This window comes from Desmodus rotundus, chromosome 4 (genome assembly GCF_022682495.2).
Source record: "Desmodus rotundus isolate HL8 chromosome 4, HLdesRot8A.1, whole genome shotgun sequence".
Classification (NCBI taxonomy): Eukaryota; Metazoa; Chordata; class Mammalia; order Chiroptera; family Phyllostomidae; genus Desmodus; species Desmodus rotundus.
In genome coordinates this window covers 42798095-42819489 of record NC_071390.1, presented here as the reverse complement: position 1 = coordinate 42819489, position 21395 = coordinate 42798095, and the positions used below count along the sequence as shown (strand labels likewise).

The 21395-nt window shown below is 35.9% G+C and overlaps 1 protein-coding gene across 1 annotated transcript in view; it reads left to right on the top strand.

Moving 5' to 3' along the window:
- Positions 1-21395, top strand: part of CTNNA3 (catenin alpha 3) — a 1492024-nt gene that overhangs the window by 368162 nt on the left and 1102467 nt on the right. Inside the window, exon 7 of the mRNA XM_053922528.1 lies at positions 13803-14006. Coding sequence (XP_053778503.1) covers positions 13803-14006 — 204 coding nt within the window. The remainder of the gene's footprint in view (positions 1-13802; positions 14007-21395) is intronic.

The following is a 21395-nucleotide window of genomic DNA, read 5'->3' as shown; positions in this document are numbered from 1 at the left end:
GAAGGCCAGAGGCACTGTGCGAATTATGATGATGGATGAGGCTGTGTAACAAATAGATAAAGCCATCAGGTGAGTGACTCCAGAGACTGAGAGGGCATCAGTTGAGGTCAATTGGCCTCTTGATGAAAAATAGATGAGATACATCACACTGAAACACATTATACAGAAGATGGTGAGAACAAACTTTTATGTGACATTTTCTGACGCGAAAGAATTTCTAAGTATGTATGTTCTTCACTTAAATATAGGGCTTAAAATATTTGTAATTAGGTGTAATGTGTATGGTGCTCATGGTACAGTTTTCGTTGAAAAGGTGACTGTAAACTGTACACATAACCCTCTTTGGGACTTGGACAGACTAATGAGGGAAGGGCAATAGACTGAGTGTTATTACCTACCTGGTGCAAGACCTGTGGGCATTCCTGGGATCACGAAACAGGAGTGCCTTGAACTGCGAAAGCAGGAGGGTTTTGACAGGCTGCAGCCCCCCATTCACTGGCCCTCATCTGAATGGATTTGGAGATGGCGTTACCTTACCTCTTGCAAACAGTGCTGATGCAGGTGCTGTGTTCCCCTCAGGTAATTACCCTGCCTTTGAAAGAATTTTGGGCTTTCTTGGGGGAGCATCAAAATGCCTTGCTTACTTTAAAAGTGACCTTCAATTGGGATGGTGGATACTCTACTCTTTTCGTCAATAGAAAGAGTTCCCATTTCTTTTTTTGCCAATCAATTTTTTATTAAGTAATTTTTTATTTTTCTGTTACAGTTGTCTCCATTTTTCCCTCCTCCGCCCATCCCAGCCTCTGCTCCCACAGCCAGTTCCCACACCGTTGTCCATGTCCGTGGGGGACTGGACAAAGGACGTCTATGAATGACCCATTTCCTTTTGATTCATGTAATTCCCGAGGGTATTTAGAAATTTCCACACACTTTTTTTCCATCAGCTCTTCAAATATGGAAATAGCTGCCATGCCCACAATTAAGTCAAATTGAAAACCCTATAAATGTAATAATTCCTCCTCCTGAGTACAGAGAAATAGTCCTGTTCATTTTTACCTCAATTAGTTTTCGTTGGCACCTGATGCTTTTCTCCCATTAGCTATCCTGATATGTACCCCTGCAAGTCTCTCGAGATGAGGCACTCCTTCCAAGCTCTGATTTTGGCTTCATATTCAATTATTTTCTTCTTTGTATGCAGGGAAAAGGGACAAAGGGTCCTTACCACAGTTTTGCTTTGCAGCCGTGGTGGAAAACTAGTATTTTATGGCATTCTGATTAGAAAAGTCTGAAATGGAGTCCAGTGATGGAATTTTCCTTCATGGCATTAGGTACTAATTAAAGTATATAGTTTATGTTCTTTAATTGCCTATCACACTACGTAAGCTCATTATCTAAATGAAAAATAGTCTGGGTATGTAGATGCATTTTTTAACACTACTTTTCTTTTAAATGTTGTTTGTACCCATTTACCAAAGCTATGAGACTACTGTATCTTGCAGAAAGGGATGTTAGACACCTGCAGCTTATAAAATTATAAAAACCAGTTGCCTTTAAAAATCTTCTATCATGCTAAAAGCTAGATTATGGGGGGCTGGATTGTTAAGTACTTTTGTAATCATCCCCTTACTACCTAAAAGTTCTGCTGAATCATTAAGCACAGCATAACGTTGGTTTAATTGTTGCCAGTGTGCACGACACAAGAGGTTTTATGAAACTGCTGCTTCTCCTTTACTATCTTCCTTCTTATTTTCTCTGCTTTTCTCTCTTCTCCTGTCCCCCCTTCCCATTCTCCTCACTCCGCATCTCAACTATCTGCCTATCCTCCCCCCTGTACCGTTTGTACATTCCCTTCCACCCCCTTTCTTCTCTCCTCTTTATCCTCCTTGTATTTTACATGTTCTTTTTCTTTAATAGAATGAAAAGCCTATATCAGGCTGATTAAGCATGAAGGGAAGAAATACAGCCTTTGGTAAAAATCTCCAGAAGATCAAATAATAGCAGAAGGAGTGAGCGATCTTAGTTTAACATTTTTCTGACCAACTTTTGAGTATGTCATTATGTAGCTCGTAAAGTAAAAATCCTGAACAGTGGTAAGTACATAGTCAATTGATTTTTTTCTACAGGTATTCTTAATTTGGAAAGAATGTTAAGCTAGTGACTGGCCTTTCTAATTATACATCTACACCCTATTATGAACAACACCAGCAATATCCTTGAATACAAAAAGGAGAGAGATATGAAGTGAAGCATAATGAATTAAACGTTGTCTTAGATGGTCCTTCCCATCTTTCCTTTCAGAATTCTTTTTTCTCAGGGTGTCTGTTCCCTGTTCTCCCACTGCTACTCTGTATCTGTACCCCAGCCACCCAAGACTGGCTTCTTACCTTTTCTCACAGCGATACGTATTCTCTGGAGTTGCCTCCTTTTCTTAACTAACTTATTCCCAACTAGTCATCAGGGAAGGGCCTGATAAAGTGAGTCTTCATGACTGACCACAGCATAAAATTCTATCCTCCCCCAGTAGTTTCTCCAAAGATAAGCACAAGTTTAGGGAAATAGTGCTTTTAATCTCAATCATTCAGCTGCTTTTGCTATACGTATAGGAACCCTTCATAGCTCCTATATGTATTTGGGTGGTAAGTCTTGTAAGCACCAAATGATGGTAGAGAGATACTGATTTCTTCCCCTTAAACACAGGGGTCATCACTACCTTTTACCTAGTGAAACCCAGCTAAGAGGCTGTCATAATGGAAGAGTCTCACGTTGTGGAAAATAAAATGGAGAGCAATTTGTAAAACTGTGTTGTTTAATACAGTAGCCAATTGTCACAGTTAGCTATTTGAATTTAAGTTTAAATAAATTGCAATTAAGTAAAATTACCGTGTGATCTCACTTATAAGAGGAATCTAATGAATGAAATAGACTAACAAGCAAAAAAGAACCAGAGATACAGAAACATGGAACAGATTGACAGCTGTAACAGAGGAGGAGGGGAAACAAGGGACAGGGATTTGTCAAAGAACATCATGAGTGACCCATGGACATGGACAACAGAGACTGTGGGGGCAGGAGTGGGCTGGGTGGAGGAGGGCAAAGGGGGAGAATTGGGACAATGGTAATAGAATAACAATTAAAAAAGTAAAATGAAAAATTCAGTTCTTCAGTTGCATTAGCCACAGTTCAAGTGTTTAACAGGTACATGTAGCTACTGGCTGTTGTAGATATAGAAAATTTCGTCATCACAGAACGTTCTTTTGGGCAGCACTCTAGAGGACCAGCCAATACAGTTTCATCCCAATTTCTATCAGGACCATGGTTTTTATAAAGAATCTAAAATGATTATTTTGTGGCACTTACAGGTGAATGCATTCTAAATACAAGTTTTCAAACACAATAACTAGAGCAATTTTTTCTTTAGTCCTAGTTAACTAGAAAAATTACTTAGAAACATGTGAGTTAACTTATTTTTAATTATGTATTCAACTCTAGGAAAAGGGCAGGATTCTTAACTCTTTTCATGCCAAGAATATCTTTGCTGGTTGTAACTTCAAAATATTCAGAATATCATCTGTGCAATCTTGGAATAGCAGTGCTTTAGAAAACATGAGGAAGGAGTTAGGGACCACATCAAAAGCATCTGAAGAATGCTGTTAGTAAGAAACCTTTGCCACCTAGCAGTCATATCTTCAGTCGTCATTTCTCAAGGGGTCTGAGGGAAGACACAACTTCGAGAGCTTTACAGTTATTAGGTATGACTGTGCTGCATTCGCTGCTCTTTTCTACGCTCTACTATGTGCAGTCCCTATGAATCCAAAGCTTGGACTTAACCTGCTATTTCTCCCAAAAGACATAATTATAGGCAGAAGTGAAGGTAGAGTCAAATAAAAATAGAGCACAAATGGGATTACTTATTTTTCCTGTTGTCCCATTTGTATCTCTTCTCTCCTGTGCCAGTGAGTAGTTTTCTGGGAGAACTCCATAGGCATAAGCACGGCCATAAACCATGGAAGTGGCAGCAACTATTCAAACATTTGTTTACATTTTGCAGTTTTATATTCAATTAGGTTTGCAATCAGCAGAACTCATGGACGTAGAATGTAGGACACCCGTGGCGTTACTGAGAGAATTAAGAATATCGGAGTGTATGCTATATTTTTAGTGATATTATTGTGCATAAAAATCATCTGTATTTTCTCTAAGTTCATTGTAGATCGAGTAAATCATCCTTGCCTATATATTTTTGGGATTTTTTTACACATAGTTTAAAAACATACCATGAGCAGAGATAAAACAAACACATAAACATATATTTTCAAATAGGTCATAACAAAGACTTCACTTGCTCTTTCATTAGAATATATTGCCTCAGTTAGCAATATTCTAGTAAGAAGATGTACTAAGATTCATTCAACATTATATTTCATATTACAACAAAATCAGCATCTTCTTGGAAGTGTTTCTGTTACAATTATTTTATTATTTTTGGTTTTATTTTTTAATTAAAATTCATTGGGGTGACATTGGTTAAAAACATCATTTAGGTTTGAAGTGTACACTTCTGTGATACTAGATTGGTGTGTTGCATGGTGCGCCCAGCACCTAAAGTCAAACCATCTTCCATCACCACGCATTAGTCTTCCCTCCACATCCCACTTCCCCCATCCCTTCCCTCTAGCAACCACCACATTGCTGTCTGTGTCCGTGAGTTTGAGTTTCACATCCCACATATGGGTGAAATCACATGGATTTTATCTTTTTCTGACTGACTTATTTCATTCCGCATAATATTCCCAAAGTCCATCCATGCTGATGCTCTGATAAAACCACTATCACACTACTCATTGGGATGTTTACATGGCCTAAAGCTATTATTTAGAATTTTTTAAAGGAATCTGTATGTGAAATTTATAAGCATATTAAATGTGATTCTAAAATATTTTCTATTTTTCTGTTATATTAATTAATATACAACAGAATGCAAATTGTGCACATTTTGACAATATAACTGAATATGTAGTTAACTTTGTGTGTAAATTACACTAATTTAACAAAGTATAAATAATGTGTTGATCATCTGATTTAATTTGTGGTTCATTGCTCACATTTTCCTTCTTTTACATTTTATAACTCCAGCTTATATTCCTTAGATTATTTAAGGGGAAATGCATTAAAATAAGGATATACTAGACAAAGGAGAGAGCCTGTGAGTTCTCTCAGTAGCATTTTCTGTTGGTAAGCACAAGGAAAATTTTGTTCCATTTTTATCACTCACTCTGAAGATTGATAATATGGTTGCTTGAGAAACTCATTTATGCTATGTGGTTATTATGTTTGCTGCTTCCAACTTGAGACATAGCATGTGGTTTTGTGAAGAATGTTGGTACTTGATTATAATCACAGCTACATCTCTTTTGATAGGCAATTTCACTTTGGAGAATAGGTGTAAGATTTTTTTGAGTTTTGAATGTAAATAGGATCAATCTCATCATAGTATAAAGTGTGTGAATGATGAGTAGGATTTATTACATCATGTTTATTAAAGTACAGAAAACTTTTTCCAACTATATTGATTTTATGCTTCAGCTGTTTAAGATTTTGTATAACTTCTTATGTGTTCTGGTCAGCCGTGGCCAAGGCCTTGCTCAGAATTTGAAGTTTGGATGATTAATAAACATTTGTGGGTTGAATACCTGATTATATACTCCTATATATACACTGTTGTATATAGAGTATTCTGTTTTAGGAAGTGAAGCTTCCTTCATAGTATACTGTGGCTCTATTTATGAGGAATAGATAGTAGTGTATATAAAAGCAAAAATAATATCAGCAGGAAACCATGAGGTAGACCCCACCAGATATTAAGATGTGCTATGATGCCACATTAAATAAAATCTTACGTGATAGGTATAGGTTTTATTTTTGCCACTCTACAATGGCTGAAATAAAGGTTTGCAAAACTTAACCCACTTTCTCAATGTGAGTGGAGGGCCAACCAAGATTCATACTGAGGCTTTTTGGTTCTAAAGCTTCACTACAAAAGAGAGCCCTGGTACTTGGCAGTCATAAGTCTTTGTTTTTTCAAAGACATGTTAATAAACTTTTATAATGAAACCCAACAAAGCCAATTAAAGTCTTTCAAAATAATATGAAAGCTTGATATCATATTTCATTCTGGTAAATAAAGGAAGCATTATTTTTTTCTATTTTGATCCAAAATAATTAGTTGATGAATATCTAACATCAAAAGGAATAATACATATTTGATTCATAATTATCATTTTTTTAAAGTTTAAGAGTTTAAATTTTTAATTGGTTTGTAATTTTATAAATATTACACAAATATTTGACCATAATCAAAAAATAAATCTTTGACTAATACTCCATTATGTATTCTTGTCAGAGATAACAATTGCTATGCCATTGGTGTTTTTCCTTAGACTTTTTCCTAGGGTCTTATATACTGGGTCTTATATATATTCAAGGAAAATCCAAAGTATTGTTGTGTGCTTATTTTTTAAATATATATGATGCCACTGTGTATCATTCTGCAACTTTTGTTTTTTACTTTACAATATATTATGGCATTCTTTCCAATTTATTTTATGTGGATTCACCTCACCTTAATCACTTTAAAATACATATTGAGCCATTATCTCAATCTTCTAAAAAGTTAGCATTTATTTTTGTGTTTCTCAAGGTCACAGAGATTTCTTCCAACATAACTCATATTGACTAAAATAACCTTTACATTGTATGTTCTTTCCTGAAAGATAGGCTTTAGGCTGCAATGAAAATGGAAAATGATCAACAATGTTGATTTAAGCTACAACTTCCCCAGTAAAAGATTTAAAACATTTTAAGTCATTCCCTGTATCATTATTTGGTTTGGTTATCACACTCTTAGTCCATGGGTCATATACATTCTTTATATTTAAAATACCTGAGTGCACCAATGATTTTACAGTTTAATTGTAATCATTGTTTTTTAGGGCCTGATTTCCCTATATTTCTATTCTATAGATAAATGCAACTTATATTCTCATTCTGCCTGCACAGACCTGTTCCCTGCCTTTCAGGAAGTGTTCTGGGTCCTACTGAAGTTTGGATCAGGCGATTTAACTATTTTAGGGGTAAAGCCCATCTCTTCCTTTGCCTTGTTTTCAGATTACACAATGTTCTGCCTGTTGCTTTAAGTTGCACATAATTATATCCCTGATGCCTATTTAAGTAGACCCAATAAGTTCTGGACAAAATTACCTCCAAATTGAAAATTTAAAGCCCACCCTGGGAATCCTATGACTTCCCTAGACCTTACCTCTGCTTTGCCTATATCCTGATTCTTCACCCAGTTGTCCAGTTATGCCTGGTCAAGCTCTGCTCTACTTTCAATGCTTTATTTATATCACATACCCACACTGCAGATATATGTTTAGTTAGTTATTTGCTTAATATCTGCCAGTTCCTCTAGGCTGTGAGCCCCATGAGGAGCATAGGGGATCCTCTCCACTCCACCACCAGTTCCTGGCACATAGTAGACTCTGAAGAGGGACTCAAAATTTAAGGAAGGAATCATGGAAGAGGACTTGGGGCTTGAGAACACAGCACAAAAAGAGAAGTTAGCCTTGAAAATAAAGAGGTGGGCATGGGAAGGAGAGGGAGAGGGAGAGAGATCATCTATGAAGGCAAATGGGAAGAAAAATGGATGGAAAAGCATGTTCAGGTAGAAGTGGAGAGGTTTACCAGGTGGCCTCATCTCAGTTTCCCCAGCTTAGTAGAAAGTACTACGGGGTTAGTACTTTCACAAAGATTGGGGTTATATACAATTGGATTAGTGTTCTAAATCTTCTCCTTTAAGAGTATTACCAGACAAGTTACAGAACTTTGTTCACCTGCAGTTTTCACATTTATAAATTAATGATACGGTTGATAATGATTTAGTAAGACAGTGAAAGCAGTATTACATAATAGTTATAACATGGAACTGAAAATAGACTTATAGAATCTTGCTGATAGAATCTTGCTTCTGCTACTTACTAGCTGAGTGATCTTATGGAATTTGCTTAAAGTCCTCAATTCTGAGAAATAGTATGAAGAAAAATGAGGAATCAAGTTCATTAATGAAAGAAGTTACAGGTTTTGCTGAAAGAGATGAGAGTACAGAAGACGATAACAACATAGACAAACTCGTTTATGGCTAATGAGCCAGGATTCAAATGCAGGCTAACTGCTGTCAGGAGTTACACGCCTGGTTTCTTAATCCTTAAACTATACTATTCCCTAAAATGCAGCAATCTAATAGAACACAGTGAAGTTAGAACTCTTCCTTTCCTGAAAAGTAATTTCCTGTCAGCAATCAAAGTGTCAGGGAGGTAAGTGTATATTGGGCAGAACCTAGGAAGAGGGGGAAATACATTCTGTGTTCAATAGAATAGGGTCCTGAAAATAACAACATCCTGTTGTTTGCCTTTCATGGAATTAGGGCCATGAAAGGCAAACTGAAAAACGTTTCAACACATTCCTGTACTAGTTCAGAAGGATGATTATTTTTTTTAAAGATGAGCTTTATTTGTTTTATAAAACAATTATTGAGATAGGACTAACATGAAAAGCTGGACATATTTAATGTGAACAACTAAATGATTTGGGGCTAAGTATACCCTTTGAAACCATTGCCACTGTCAATGCCATAAACATATCCATTGCCTCCCAAAGTTTCCCCCATACCCATCATTTTCATTATTATTATTATTGTGAGCGTGGTAAGAACACTTAACATAAGAAAGACCTACCCTCTTAGCAAAATGTAAGTATGCAATACAGTATTGTTAGCTAGAGGTGCTGTGCTGTACAGGTCTCCAGGTCTTTTCTTCCCTCTGACCATCACCTTCCTATTTCCCCTCCTACTTGCCCCTGAAAACTACAGTTCTACTCTTCTGCTTATGGGTTTGACTATTTTACATTCCACGTATAATTGAGATGATACAATATTTGTTTTTATGATATGCCAGAAATTACAGGATTATTTTTAAGGCCAAATACTATTCCATTGTGTGCATAAACCACATTTTCTTTATTAATCATTTGTCAATGGCTATTTGTTTTTTTCTCATGCCTTAGCTGTTGTGAGTAATGCTACAGTAAACATGGGAGTGCAGGGGTCTGCTCGAGGTCCTGATTTAAATTCCTGTGGATACATGTGCCAAAGTGGGGTTGCTGGGTAATACGGTAGTTCTACTTTTAGTTTTTTGAGGAAACTTCATACTGTTTTCCATATGGTACCAAGTTGTATTCCCATCAACAGTGCACAAGGATTCCCTTTTCTAACCAATATTATATATATTTATCTTTTAAGAATGGCCAGTTGACCATTTGTATGTCGTCTTTAGAGAAATACTTGTTCAGTTCTTTGCTCCTTTATAAATTACTTCTTTCTTTGCTCTTGAGTTGTATGAGTTTCTTATGTAATTTGGATATCAATCTCTTATCAAATATATGGTTTGCAAATATTTTATTCCATTCCGTAGGTTGCCTTTTCATTTTGTTGTTTCTTTTTCTGTGCAGAAAAAAGAAACTCAGTTTGATGTAGTCCCACTTGTCTACTTTTGCTTTTGTTATCTGTGCTTTTGGTGTCATATGCAAAAAATCGTTGCAAAGGCCAATGTAAGAGAACTTTTGCCCTATGGTTCCTTCTAGGAGGTTTACAGTTTGTGGTCTTAAATTTAAGTCATTAAACTATTTTGAAGTTTTAAATTTTTGTATGGTGTAAGATAAGAGTCTAATTTCATTCTTTTGCATGCAATTATCTGGTTTTCCCAGCACCATTTATTGAAGACACTGTACTACTCCCATTGTGTGTTTTTAGCATACTTGTTGAAAATAGTTCCCTGGATGTAAACGAGTTTATTTTGGGGTTTTCTATTCTGTTCTGTTGATCTATGTGGGTGCTTTAATGCCAATATCATACTGTTTTAATTATGATAGCTTTGTAATACAGTTTAAAATCAGGAAGTATGATGCCTCCGGTTTTGTCTTTCTTACTCAAGACTTTTTTGACTACTGTTGGTCTTTTGTGGTTCCATATTAATTGTAGGATGGTGTTTTTCTATTTCAGTGAAAAATGCCTTTGGAATTTTGATAGGGATTGCATTGAACCAGTAAATTACTTTGGGTTGTATGGATATTTTAACAATATGAATTCTTGAAATCCATAAACATGGGATATTCTTCCATTTATTTGTTTGTTTATTATTCTTCAGTTTCTTTCATCATTGTTTTATGGTTGTCAGTATACAGATCTATCACCTAATTGATTAAATTATTCCTAATTATTTTATTCTTTTGGGTGTGTTATTGAAATAGATTGTTTTCTTAATTTCTTTTTAAAGTAGTTGCTAGTGTATAGAAATGCAACTGATTTTTGTGTGTTGATTTTTATCCTAAAACTATTGAAATTGTTATTAGTCTAACAGTTTTGATGGTGTATGCAGTTTTCTGTATATAGGAGCATGTCATCTGCCAACAGAGACAATTTTACTTCTTTCCAATTTGGGTGCCTTTTATTTCTTTTTATCGTCCAATCGTTCATGCTAGTACTTTCAGTACTATGTGGAATAGAAGTGTCAGGAGTGGGCATCCTTGTGTCATTTCTGATCTTAGAGAAAAAGCTTTCAGCTTTTCATCGTTGAGTGTGATGTTAATAGTGGCTTGTTATACATGGCCTTTATTGTGATGATGTACATTCCATCTATACCTAATTTGCTGAGAGTTTTTAGTCACCAAAGATGTTAAGTTTTATAGGACTGGAAGCACAATAGGTTTGTTTACACTAGGATCAACACAAACACATGTGTAATTCATTTTGATACAATGTTACTGTGGCTACAGTGTCACTAGGCGATAGGAATTTTCCATCTCTATTATTCCTCCTGTTCCCCCCTAAGTGGTAAGTCCTAGACTGTGTGCCTTCTCTTGATACCACAAACTCAAGCTGGATGCCGAGGGCCTCCTATTTATTTTCCTTAGGGCAATGCTCTGAAGTGTTTAATGTTGCATACTCTCTGCCAGTCTAACAGTGTGCTGTTTGTGGGAGCTGGAATGCATCATCTACAGGGGAGCAGGGGGAGTTTGCTACAGGAAGGTGTGGTGTGTGGAGTGCTGGGGGTGCACCTCACCTAGATGTGTGGTATGCAGTTAAGGGTCCTGCTGGGTTTGTGAATGGGGCACTTGTTGGTGTCTGAATACAGTTTGTAGGATCTTCTGTTGGTTGAGATCCATGCACTGGTTGCTGTGAGCTTCCACTTCTTTTCTTTGCTCTTAGCTATCCATCATTTATTCAGCTGTTCCAATCACCTCAATATTCTGGGTGACAAGAGATGGAAGTGGGCCACTTGGGCACCATCATACAAGGCTGATGAAGCTGAGTGCTCACTTTGCTCCCACTTTCTCCCATGAGAGAAATTACTGCCACTACGGCCTCTTTTGGCACTGAGCTGTGCTGCCTTGGGAGAGGGTGACATGGGTAAAGTGATTCTGTTCTTATATTTGTCAGTGCCTCTATTCTCTTTTTTCTTGTTCCACTGGGGAGCTGGAACCTCTCAGCTATCATCCCAGGCTTCCATAAAGGTATTCTCATTCATGGGTCATTGTAAAAATCAGTGTTTCTGTGAGGATATGAGGTATGGATATTCTTACTTCATCAGTTTACTGAAGTCCAGCAGAGACAGTTTTTATTGCACTAGACCTCAAATATCCAGTGGTATTTCATAGAATATTCCAGTTGTTCTTTAAAAATTTACCTTTTTATTGCTTTGATGACAAAGTTAGTGAAAACTGTTACAGAATGTGAATAGGAGGACAGTAGTCCAAGAGGAATCAAGAGGCCCGTGTGTGGGTATCAGATGTCAGAGTGTGCCTGGTTTGAGTCAGGCGAGCCTGAAAGACCCAAGCAGTCTTAAATGTTAAACAAGTAAAAATCCAAAGGTTAGGATAGTTTGAGGAATGGGACCATAGAGCAGGAAACGGAACGACTTAATCCTATAATAGAGGCTGTTTTTTGACACAAATCACATCCCCAAATCATTAGCTTTTTCTTGCAGTTCTTATAGGTAAACAGATTTGAAATGTAATTTATTTTTTTATCATCACTGTGTTGGAGACATGTTAACTGTTCCATCACATCTTCCGATTGCATCAGAGCAATCAAAGAGCAGTTCTGTTGCCCGCAGTGTCTCGTAATGATGATGTCACATTGGGAGGACGTTTTCAAAAAGGTTTTAATTATTGTTATGAAACATTGGAATGGAATGTTTGGGGCAAATAAGGAGGTAAATTTAAATGTAAATGAATCCTTGACTGATGGCCAAGCCCATGGTTGGGATTATTGTCTCATCAAAGAGATTATCATTGGCGAACAAAAATATTAAATTTGGCATTTGTAAAATTAATTTCATTTTTTCCATATAAAATAGAGTTTATATTTTGTATTGTGTCCAAACATTACTTAGTACTTGTTTTTTTCTAATTGTTTTAAAAGTATTTCTGTTTCTATAATAACTTTCTCTTAGTAGATTATTTCCAGAGTTATAGCTTTTGAAATTTTATCCTGGGTACTTTTGATCCTCAAATATTTATTATAATGTAACATAGTGCGATGATCGGTTTAAGGCACACAAAATATACATAGGACCCTCTCTCTATGCATATATATAAAACTGAATGATAAGATCACACACTTTGAAGATCAATGATTTTCAGTGTGTGTGTTTCTGTGTGTGTATAGATTTACACATGTACACACATTAGAAGGTTATTCAATGATTTCATTTTATGTTAGTGATTATTCACAGAGTTTTTATTTGATACGAATTCCCTAATTGCCACATTATGCCTTTTAAACCTTGGAAAGGCTTCATCTCTTGAGGTATTTTACAAAGAACCATTCGACCCTCATAACTTTAATCTTTTCTTCAGAGAGTATAGATTATCTTGACTTCTATTGCTTGGAGACCTATATCTAATGGAAACCTTAAAAATACCGTGTCAGTTTCCAATAGTTGGAAATAGCTGGAAGTTATAATAGATCAACAGAAAGATGGAGTTTTACATTTTCGGTGAATAATTACATTTCAAAATTCCTTTAGATATGTTTGAGTTAATTAGAGTGTATGATTTACAGTAAGGCATAATGAAATGAATATTGAATTAGATATTATTAGACCCAGATACTGGTCTGAACTTTACCATTTTTTATTCAGTGACCTTGGGTAAAACAGTCTCAGCCTCACTCATCATTAATTCCAGTGTGTGATTAACAATATTCTTTGCTGCCCACATCTTTATAGTCTTGTCAGGATTTGATTACAAATATGAAAATATTATGTCAACAATGAAGTTCTGTGTAAGAGTGAGCTTGTGAACAATAATGTGCCATGCACTGGATTAAGCAGTCATATTGTTCCTACAACAGTTTTGTGAGGCAAGCAGTATTAACATTCCAACGTTACAAATCAGGAAGGTGAGGCTCTGAGCACAGAAGACACCTGAGTTAGCTCACACTGTTGGTGAGAGGGAAAGGCAAGATTCGAATACAGGTCTGTCTGAATCTAGAACTGATGCTCATAATCGTACAATTTTTGTCACTCACCTGAATAATAATTGCTACATAGAATTATGCATGGACTAGGCGAGGTAGTAAAAATGTGATTTTCTCATCACATCTGCATTCTAAACATGAAAATAACATTTATTTTTCTTTAAAATGGGTGCTCTGAAGTTCTAACCATCCAAATGTGTTTTCCCTTTAGAATTTAATCGTCCTGGATCCACTCACAGTGACTGAGGAGGAAATAAGACCGTCACTAGAGCAACGTCTTGAAGCCATTATCAGTGGGGCTGCTCTGTTGGCTGACTCTTCCTGCACCAGGGATTTCCATCGGGAGCGGATCATCGCAGAATGCAACGCCATTCGCCAGGCTCTCCAGGACCTGCTTTCAGAGTACATGAACAACGTGAGTAACTGGTTCACTCCCTTCTGTACATTGGGTATGTGCTGAGTTTCCTTCTGTGTGCAAAATGTGAGAAATTCTAAATGAGCACGTGATTTTACATGGATTGTCTCTGTGAGTGGTTAGGTTGCTCACAGAGTACAGCAGTGAGGTACAAGTTTCTAGGGATGGAATCCAACCAGAAGGTTATTTACATCTGAATGCTTCGATTGAGACAGTGTCTAAATACTAGTTGAAAAAGGGAGTCAGGATGAGTGAAAGGAAGCTGGACTTGCACATCAGGTTAAAAAATAAAGAGATTAAGAAAAGGGCAAGTTTCTCAGGCTGAAGTTGGTGAATATCAAAGTTGGAATTTAGATAGTATTAGATAAGGTCAATACTGCAGGGATCAGGGACATTTTTGATGGTGTAAAGAGCTAATATAGTTCAGATGGCTCTTAACCTTTTTCAAATGTGACATAATGCTATAGATTTTTGGCAGTTTTAGCTATCTGTTAGGAATATTAGCAATGCTGTTAAATTTAGACAAATACTCATGTATGATATATTCATTTCACATGTATATTAATATCCATCTGTAGAGTATTTATTCCTACTCTTAAACCCAAAACTTAGTGGCATTTTAAAAATGAAGGAAGTCTTGAAGACATTGTCAACTATATATTGATCATGGAGCCTTTTTCAAATATAGAGCTCAACAAAATGAAAGGTTTATAATAAGAATGTTTTGTTGATCTGCCTTATTATAAAAGGAATAATTCGTCTTACGAAGGCATGTTTTGAAACATTAGTTTCAAAGCATGTACCTTTTGGGTGAGAAACTGAAGACTTAGGATTGTTTCATATAAGTAATTTATGTGAATAATTGATTGTGCTAAAATTAGTGAGTTTTAAGGACTTTTCAGTATATTTGATGTGTCTCTATATTCTTAATATTTGATGACTTTGGCTCCTGACCAACAATGTCTTGCATGTCAAGGAATCAAAGTTGTAAAGTTGATTTTGTTAATAATAACCTATTAGTAATGTTAGTTATGTCCTGCTTCAAAAGCTAGAATAACCGCATTTTTAGCATATGATATATTCTTACTTAAAATTTTTAATGGTGTAAACAATAAAATAAAGTTAAAAAATGACATTTTAAAGTTAAAAAAGACATCTGCTAAAAGAAACTCAAAAGATAATATTGTACTGGAATTCCTTCTCTCCTGGTCTGTGAACTATTAAATTATTATATTCACCTTTATAGATAAAAATAGTAAAGTTACAGGTAAGTTTATCTTATCTATAAATTGTAAAATTATAGATAAATTTACTTTACCAAATATGGATGAAGTTATTTTATTCTTTTGGCTACAAACACAGGCAGATGCACGCTCACACACGTGCACAGGCAAGGATGGCCGCAGACTTGCGGGCCCAGTGCAAAGTGGGGATGCAACGCCTGCTGTTCAAGAGCAGGGGGAACACGCTTTTTCCTTTATTCAGTCTCAGTTGACCTGAGAAAGGTTATTTTTATTTTCCATTTAGTGTTATGTTCTCTAGAGCATAAAGATACTGGTGGGAGCATTCAGACCCTCACAGAGGTCCATGTCCCTGACCCAGGACCCCAACTCACACTGCCTTGTGCCAAGGACCCTACCAGGAGTGAAGGGTGGCAGCAATCACTTGGCATGGGAACAGGTGGCTGAGGACCTGTCCCTGGAAACCACGGGGAAGCAGGGCTGCATATGAGTCTAGGTTATATGCCTCATGCTCCCCAGGACTTCACTTATATACACAAATTCAAAGGTAAAGTTATAAGAATATCAAGACTGTGGTCGCAGAGCATTTAAAGCTAAGGGCAGGCCTTTTTGAACATAGGGTTCTGTGAGCAATTACAGGCCCCTGGGGCTGGTCCTGTGTGTAATAAACATGTATCCCATGAAAATAGTGGTGGTTTTATGGCCTTCTTCCACTTTGGCTTAAAAACTATTTGAGTTAAAAACTATTCATACCAGGGGTGAAGTTATGGGAGCATTCCGTCCTGGTTACAATCATTAAGAAGGTACAGTTTCTAGAAACTTATAAATGATAATAAAACCAACTGAAAGTTGGTCTGCTTTGTATTATCACCATGCACCACTGATTCTAAATGTCACTGATAAAATGTTGTTCACAGAATTCTTTTGTTTTTCTAAGTTCTAAGCAATTGCTGTGATTACTATTGTTTTAATAGTATGTGCATGTGATTCAAATGAGCAGATTTGTGATTACCCTTTAGTAAACATTATAGTCTTGGTATGCTCAAATAGATTCAAAGTAAAGTGATGACAGAGTCATTGTAAAGACAAAGAACTAGAAATAGTTACTTCAATTCTGTTATTTTACGTGATCACAGAGTTTTTTTAAGTTTAAAAATTATAATAATGAAACTGAATTGTGAGGGGTAATATTTTCATTAAGTGTAAATTTCATACATGAAATATTTCATTGAATTTGATTAATAACTGAAATTTATTCTCCTTTTGAAAATTGTCTATCACTTTAAAGTTAAAGAAAAGATCAGGAAAAAAATTATGACTGATTATTACTGAAATGTATTTTGTTATATAGAAGAGAGATGTTTGAAAAGTATCTACTCCAGGTATCAAACATGCTAAGTATGACACTGACAATATATTTGTACTTTTCTATGTTTTATTGCTCTTTTACTTAATGAGGATTTAATCTGATGTTCAGTTTGACCATTTGTCAACTACATGAAACTTATTTATGTTACTAATATCCTTGTTAGATATTTTCATTTTAAAACAAGGTAAGTTCTGTATTAGAAGAGTAAAGGGGAAAGAGACTTTTCATTTATAGTATCTAAATAATTGAGACAAAAGGTAAGTGGCTTTTTAAAAGCTTGTCAGATAATTATCTTAATTTTGACTTTTTAAGGTTGACTTAATTGTAGGAATCCAAATATTTCTTGGTCATTAAATTGATTGCATTACTATTTATACTTAATGGGGGTTGTTTTCTTCTTTCTTCCTCCTTCCTCCATGTTTTCTCTTCTGCTCCTCCTGGCAAAGGAGTGCAAACACCCCCTGCAATCCCACTCTTCCATGCCATTTCCCCCTAGAGCTCTCATCCAAGATAAAAATCTCTCTGTTACTTCCTCCTGCACTGGACAGGTGTGTGGCCCTTAGCATAGAGACTTTCAGGTTACAGGTGCTCAGTAATTGTTATCTGGATACAGGTAAATTGAATTTCAGTGCTTACTTCTTCTCAGCCTTTTAAATTAAAATGACAATGTGTCTGATACAAGTTAATTTGAAGCTATTTGTTATATTTACATGATAACTGTGGAGAAAAGATGGCGGGAGGACTAATGGTGAGAATGGGAAACGGGGAAAGGAAAAGCAGAGGTAGGAGGCTTGTTCTTTGGGTGATCTAAGTACGTTTCTGTATTCCTTTCTTCTAGAACATAATGTTAAATACTTGCTGAGGAAGGCATTTTTTATTTTTTACGAATGAAAGACATTGTGTGGGGGGTGATGTCTGGTGATCTGCTGTTAGGCTGGAGTAGAGGTCAGGGTGGGAGGACCTAAATTTCTGTGACAGCGGTCCACGTGATCGGAAGCCCGTCTATTACATATCATGGTAACCTTTCGCTGAGGAGTGCAACCTATTAAAATCAAAAGTGTGGATTTACAGTATTATGAAAAAGCACCCCAGAAATAGTGTAACAGTTTACTTTCATATACAAGTGCAGAATTTTAGGCCTCGATTTTAGGCCTAATATTAAAGTCTGACTGAGCCAATGAATATTGGAATTAAAAGCAGGAACCAATATGGAAAACTGCGGGGTAAATTATCAGATTTCCAGGTTTATTTTTACTCTAGGTTTTATATCCCAAATAATGCTTTTCTATAGCTGTTTCATCATCTTTTATGAAAAAAGGGAATATACTTTCCTGGAACTACTTGAATTCAAACCTTTCTCACTTTGCTCAAAGATTTTAGGACAGCTCCTACACATAAGTCCTCAACTTCCTAACTTAAAGAATATTGTGTCTCTTTTGTTGGACTTGGTTTGCCTTTCGGATTAATTAGTAGCTTTTGTAACTGAGCTGTATCGGTAGAGTAAATACCTGATGATAATTCAGATACAATAAACATAATCATGAAAACTTTAAGCAAGAGTAATACTCATCAAAATCTGCAGATCTCCTATGTGACTGTGGCTTCAAGACTTCAAATTTGTAGCCTATTGAGTCCAGAGAAGTGAGAAATAAATGCAGTTTATGTTTTGCTCAGGCTCAGTTCACATGACCAGTTTGAGTCTAAATAACTTTACTTCCTTAAATAGATCAGTAAGTCTCAATCATTTTTTTCACTGAAGCTGTGTGATCAGTAAGTTCATTGTCTTGTCACATTGGTTAGAAATTAGTAGGAGATGAGATCAGATGGGTCTGTAACAGAGAAAACCGACAACTAAACACTATGCACAATTATATATGTTTGCCCTAATATTTTTCTTTTAGATTTGTGTGTGTGTGTATATATATATGTGATATGTTATATATATAATATGTATAATATATGGTAATTAAATTTCCTATTGCTACTGTAAAAACCTTAGTGGCTTAAATAATGCAAATAAATATTTTACAGCTTTGTTGGTCAAAAGTCTGACACACATCTTAGGGGGTTAAGAAGTGAAAGTGTCGTCAGGACTGCATGCTTTCCTGGAGGCCACAGGGAAGAATCCATTTCTTTGCCTTTTCCAGAGACCACCTGCATTCCTTGTTCATGCCTTCTTCCTCATTCAAAGCCAGCTGCGTTACATTTCTCTGACCCTGCTTCTGTCCTCACATCTCTTTCTTTGACTGTAGCCAGGAAATATTTCTACTTTGTAGGACTCTTATATAGGGCCCTTCCAGATTATCCAAGACAATCATCCCATCTCAAGGCCCTTAATCTTAATTATATCTGCAAAGTTCCTTTTGCGACGTAAAGTAACATTATTCACAGATTCCAGGAATTAGGATATGGACATCTCGGGGAAACCCAGGACATACACTAGTACCAGTCTTCCCTGGTCTCTTCTGTGAAAATATCATTAATCCTTTCATTTCAAATGCGTTTTTAGTTAATATTGCTTATTCACGTAAAGCTCCATGCTGGCAAATCACATGTCTGTTTTATTTGCTGTTTTATCTCAGGCCCCAGGCAAAATGCCTGGTATTTAGAAAAAGCTTAATTGTATTTTTGAATAAATGAAAGAGTAAATGAAATTATTGCATTATGTATATGCCATGTGATGGAGAAACAGCTTCTCTGATATCAAATGAAATGAGTTTTAAATATCTAGTAAATTTATATGATGAACTACCTGTTATAAAAGGTCTGCTTTTGCAAAGTACAGGTCTCTTCTAAAAATCATTGTGAATATGCAGAAACAAAATTTTATCATCAGTCTCTGCATTGAGATCCACATCTGGCCATATTCCAAAATAGGATTTCTATTTATTAAAAATATAGTCCAGAGGGGGTTGCAGGGCTGGGTGAAAAAGATGAAAGGATTAAGCAAATGATGATGATGATAATAATAATAATACTAATAATAATAATATAAAAACCACCACCAAGAATAAAAATGTCATTGACAACAGTAGGTGATTACCAGAGGGAAAGGGGAGGGGGGCAGAAGAGGGAATGGGGAGATAAATGGTGATGGAAGGTGACTTGACTTGGGATGGTGAATATGCAGATGATGTGTTATAGAACTGTGCACCTGAAACCTATATAATTTTACTAAACAATGTCACCCCAATAAATTCTGACTCAAAGCTTAACTTTTGTCTTTTAAAAAGTTAGAAGTATATTTTCCAATATATTTCTGCTGATTTTGTTATACTCCCAGGATTGGTTAGGTCTAGTCCATCTTCTCTAATTTATAACATAATTAAGGGATTCTCCATGTGGATGAGGTAGACAAGGAAGCTTTCTGATGAAGGAACGGTAGGGGGAAATCAGTTGGTTTTAAATGGTGGTATTTCTATAATTGGTGAAAATATAATTGGAAATGGGTGGCCATCAACATGCTTTGGTTCTAAGAATCAGGAGACATGGATATTTTTCAGGGGGTGGGTTGAAATTATGCCGATGTTCTTCCTAAGTTTGGTCGTCTTGCTGAGGAAAATTTGTGGATTTTCAGGTGATGTAGAGTTACTGGTGAAGTTAGCCCTCAGATTAGTACTTTTCTATAGGAGGATATTAGAGGATTGAGCAAGAGATGGCTCTGCTAGAGAAAATGAGTCAGGCCTGGACTGCATTCTGGGCCAAATCCCATTTCTAGACCTCTCACTTGCCCAGTATTTTCTTATCCAGATGTCTATGTGAAAATACATTGTTGGTTCTCATTATGTACTTGTTGAGTGAGTAAGATAATCAAATAGAATGGCTTTTGTTGTTCAGAGACCTACTTCATTTGTATGTCCTGAGTTTCATGCATTCCCGGGCTTGAGGAATTATAAAGATTCAATAAAGCCAACACAGATATGTTATGGGGCTTTTCTATATAAGGCTTCCACTTCTCTACTGAAAATTCATTTTGGAAATGATTTCAGCCTTATTTCTCATGATGATAAGGTAAAGCAGTTAGGATGATCTGTATGCAATAACTCTCTGAATACTAGAGATGGGTTAGAATTAAAATTCTAAAAATGTAAAGGCACCTTCCAAATCTGGTTTCTTTCTTTCTTTTCTTGTTTTGGCATGGACAGTATATTAGATTTGATCCATTATTGGATCAGGCACATTGTATTATATGTTGTACAGTTTTAAAAACTTAAAATTTTCCATTACAATATAGTGGTGGCTGGCTGGCTTTTCAGTGGCTGATTATGTTGAAGACCATGCTTTTCTCTTTATATATATATCTGTATTTTATAACCTCAGCCAACTGAAGAGAAGTAAATAATATCCTATATAGATTTGTATAGTATTAGATATAGCAAAATCAGAGAGATAAACCAAACTCAGATTAGAACATGAGGTCCAAATCCAAAGACATATAAAGGAATTGTCAAAATTGAGGAGACTGAAGACAAATATTGAAGCTGGGGTATATTAGCCAAGAATTCAACAATCAAAGAAGAAGTTGAGAGAAATAATAAATGGTGGGAGTGTGGTTAAATGGACACAAATTGGTTTTTCTTCCTTGCTTTTTTTTCTTTTCCTAATTTAAGGACCAGGTATTAGGCAAGTAATGAGGTCTGAATTCTTTTGGAAAAGATAGTATTATTGTTTTATGCATTATTCTTCTTAGCTGCTTTGGGGTCTAGTCTTATTCCTCTTTTAAAGGTTCCTGAGTTACTTGATTGATTGTTAAATAATTACTCTGAGTCTTTCTTGACA